Here is a 4,185-nt window from a genome sequence, read left to right on the forward strand (position 1 = left end):
GCGCCTCCTGCTCCCGGGCCCTGAAGCCTCGGCTCCGATTGTTGTGTCGGTTCTAGGCTGGGTCCGTGAACCCCGGGGTTGGGAAGCTGGGCCGAGCCCCCGGTGTGTTTTTCCTGTTGGTTTTAATGTTATTGATGTGGTTTTCTCTTTAGTTTAATGTTGTTAATGGCTTTGTTTTCGGGGCGGTTTGACTCCGTGTCCCGCCCGCCCGCACGCACCCTGTCCCGTTCCACCGACGGCGAATCAAAACATTTAACTCGGTTCATCCGCCCGCCCTCTCGGCAACTGTTCCGTTTAAGAGAGTCGGTCGGCATGGACGAGATGGGGCTGAAGGGCCTGTTTCTCCGCTGTATGACTTTGAGTTACCTGTTTCTCCCGCTATCCCTTAATTGTCACTGGAATGTACAAGCTTGTCAAGTCTGATTGAAAAATTTAAGCTGCTTTCCGAACAAATTGAAACTTTGCAGAGTGTACAGTGTGACCTATTCCACTAGGCTTGGTGCTGTATATTATTTTAATAAATCTGTTCCAGTCTCTCTCTCTGTCTAACCTGTGGTTTTTCCCTTACCTGTCCTGTGAATTGTCCATTTAGTCATATTAAGCTGCTGTGCTATATATTCCCACCTGATCTTAAGGAGCGGGAGCAGGTGAAACCATACAGTCCCTTGAGCCTGTTCTGTTATTGAATACATCAGTGTCTAAAGTTTTTGAGAAGATTTGTAGCTCATGTTGTGGTTGAGGTTGTAGGCATGCTGGCTGAGCAGTGGGTTTGGTTAGGTAACGTTGTCAGTGCACCTCCGATGAGGCATCAGTGATCTGTCCCACTTGTTAATTATATCCCTCAAATTTGTTGGGGTGGTTGGTACCACTTCTGGTTCTGTGTTCCAGTGGATTGTATGCAGGGTCTAATTCAATGTGTTTGTTGATGGACTTCCAGTTAGAATATCAGGCCTCCAGGAATTCCCTCGCATGTCTCTGTTTGGCTTGTGCGATTATGGATGTGTTGTCCTACTTGAATTTGTGACTCTCTTTGCCCATGTGTACTGAGACCAGTGAGAATTGGTCGTGTCTCTTGGTGGCTAGTTGGTGTTCATGTATCCGTATTGTCAGTTTTCTTCCAGTTTGACCTATCTAATGTTTCTCACAGTCCTTACGTGGTATTTTGCATATTACACCGGTTTTGCTGGTTTTGGGTATGGGATTCTTTATGTTCTTCAGTAGCTGTCACAGGGTGGTTGTTGGTTTGTGGGCTACCCTGATACCGAGGGGTCTGAGTGGTCTTGTGGTCATCTCTGATATGTCCCTGAGGTATGGTAGGGTGACTAGTGTGTCTGGTCATGTTGTGTCTTTCTGTTGTGGAGGTAATCACTAATCACCCTACCGTAGAAGAAGGGTCCTGACCCGAAACGTCAACTTTCCTATTCCTCTGATGCTGCCTGGACTGCTGTGTTCCTCCAGCTCCACACTGTGTTAACATTGAATTAGACCTTGTGTACAAACCACTGAAGAACAGAGCCAGAAGTGGTACCAAACACCCCACAAATTGAAGCATATAAATAACAGGCGGGACAAAACACCAACGCTTCACTGGAAGCGTGCTGACGATGTTACCTAGCAGGGTGACGAAACGTTTGCAATCAAACCCACTGGCTCGGCGAGCAAGTCTACAACCTCATTCATATATGATTTGCGTTGCCTCCTTTGCCATACTATTCCTATCTCCCTTGACTTTTTCAGTGCCCAAAAACCTATCACTTCAGTTAAGAATATAGTCATCAACTGAGTATCCACAATTCCCTGTGGTAGAGGATTCCAAAGATTCACCATCCTTTGTGTTGTGAGCCCTCTGAGAATTTTCTTCTCGTTTTCAATCTGAAATCATTTATTTAATAGAGACCACAATAACCCCATGTCTACACTGTCCAGCCAGGTGAAGCACAGCCTCTCAGCAGCTGACCTGTCAGACTCTCCATCCCCACCGCTGCCCCCACAAGAATTTTGTATTTCATTGAGAATCTTGAGCCAACCAGGGGCTCTGTAAAAATACAGCAGAATGGGGGAGAGGGTCATATCTGAGATCTTACAAGTAAGAATGGATATTGCACACAGCCTGATTAGCTGTACCTGAAATGTATAGCACAGAAAGAGCTTGTTCTTGTGCTGGCTGACTCTTTGACCTGTTTCCTTTTCCAGGGTTTTGACTTGGCAACAGTGAAACCTGAACTCCTAATTCAGGCAGACATTGCCAGTACAGTTCTGAGAGAGTGCTACACAGTCAGAGGTGCTGTCTTTCAGATGAGACAAACTTGAAGCCTCATTTGTCCTGTCAGGTGAATGTAAAAGATCACACAGCCACTAGTTAGGAGAAGCACAGGGGTTCAATTCTAGTTTCTACTGCAACATAGGAACAGGTGATTCAGGGCCAATTAAGACTGTTTAAACAAAATCCTGTGGTTATCATTCCTTCTGGAGCTGTTGCCAAAATCCACACGACCTGATCGTTCCCATCTCAGTTTGTGGGGTCTTACTGTGTCCAAATTGGCTGCCATATTTCCTTACAAAGGAACAGTGGCTACAACTGAAAAGAAATTCATTGTAAGGTTTTACATTCATAAAAGCAATGCTAATTAAAAGGAGCTGATCCAATTGTGTGATGGATCTTAAAACTCACAGCTTCCTGTACTGCAGCATGGAAGGGGATGCCTGATTTGTCTCTTCCTTAGCTCAGGGATGCAGAGGATTATTATAATGTGTTTTATTGTTCTTCATGTCTGACAGTGGCTCACCCAGTCTGGAGAATTTCTGGTTGAAGCTGACCTGATTAGTTGTTAGCAGTGGATTGAGATTGCACCATTTGTGCTCTTTGCCATATTAGAATTGGATTACTTTTGTTACACCTCAGTGGAGTCGTGCTGGAAATCAAGACCCGCTATTCCTGGAGTCTCACAGAAGTTAAAGATTTTTTAAAAATGTGCTAAATTCCCCAATTTACCTTCTTTAGATCCAGCTAGACAAAGCATGAACAGGGTTTCTGTGCTTAACAAAAACTACTCTTTGTTATTAGGCTTTAGCCATAGGTAAACAATTGTGAAATATCAGCATAAAGCGCTCCTAAGTAAAACTCATGTCCCCATATGACATCTCCCCCAGCCACCCTTCCTTACACACACAGACACAGGAATAAACCTATGGGTGTCATGGATGGAGAGAGAGACTGGGAAGGCAGTTCAATAGTTCTGGAGATTATTTTATGATTTTTGTGCTGGTTCTTGGTTAACCTTCTTCAGACGCTTCCTCTGGTTTGTAAAAAGCACAGGGTGTGGTTCACTTTGCAGAAGTCTCTGACTTATCAGTTAGAAGTCACAGCTGACAGTTACTGCTGAAGGGAAGAAAGTGGTTTTGGTAGGCACAATGGTAGTACCCCTACCTCGAGGCCAGAAGGCCTGTTTTCAAGTCCCACCTGCTCCAGAGGTGTGTTATAATGCATCTGATTGAAAATGTCTAAACTGATTTTCTTCAGGCTTAAAGTGGCTATACGTGCAGGGAACAGAGAGAGCTCTTGAGCAGGTACGGTTCTGATACCTTCTCTGTATCTTGTTCACAGTCCCAAACTGTTCAGCTCTCAGAAAACCAATCACACAGTTGTTGGCAAACAGAAGGCCTTTATCTTTGGTTGGTGGAATAGTGATCAGTTATCAATCAGGTACCTGTACCAACCAACGCTCCATTTGTACACAGCCTTCGGTTAGTCTGCAACCACACTTGGACAAGCAGCTGTGTAAACTATGCTTGCACTGAGTGGCCAGCATGGAACAGTTCACCAGCCATCCATGGTTTTAAAACTGTTCTTTTCTCATTTCAGTCTCCAATTGAAAATACAGAAAAACAAAAAGACATAGTCTTTAAACTTTGAAGATATCACTAACTGGTCATGTTGTCTGGTTTCAGTTACTTGATGAAAACAACCAGTTAATTCAGTGCATTGTGGAGTACCAGAACAATGGAAAGGCTGCAGAGTGCACTCAGTAAGTCATTTATTTTCTGATTTAATAGCGAGGAAGAGAGAAGAAATTGAGTTTTCTTTTGAAAGAAAGCTTATTGGGCCAGGTGAAAATTTAACTAGATAAGTTACTGAAATATTTATTTGCAATAAGTATAAAGCACAAGTTGTAAAGAAGTAGTAAG

General features: G+C 43.8%; 1 protein-coding gene across 1 annotated transcript in view; it reads left to right on the top strand.

Annotated features, from left to right (window-relative positions):
• The window catches only part of ss18l2 (ss18, like 2), a 4,607-nt gene extending 578 nt beyond the window's left edge, over positions 1-4,029 (top strand). The window contains exon 2 of the mRNA XM_048606016.1: positions 3,949-4,029. Within this exon, the coding sequence (XP_048461973.1) occupies positions 3,949-4,029 (81 nt within the window). The remainder of the gene's footprint in view (positions 1-3,948) is intronic.
• The last annotated feature ends 156 nt before the right edge of the window (positions 4,030-4,185 follow it).

The sequence above is a fragment of the Rhincodon typus genome, chromosome 15, assembly GCF_021869965.1.
Source record: "Rhincodon typus isolate 14 chromosome 15, sRhiTyp1.1, whole genome shotgun sequence".
NCBI lineage: Eukaryota > Metazoa > Chordata > Chondrichthyes > Orectolobiformes > Rhincodontidae > Rhincodon > Rhincodon typus.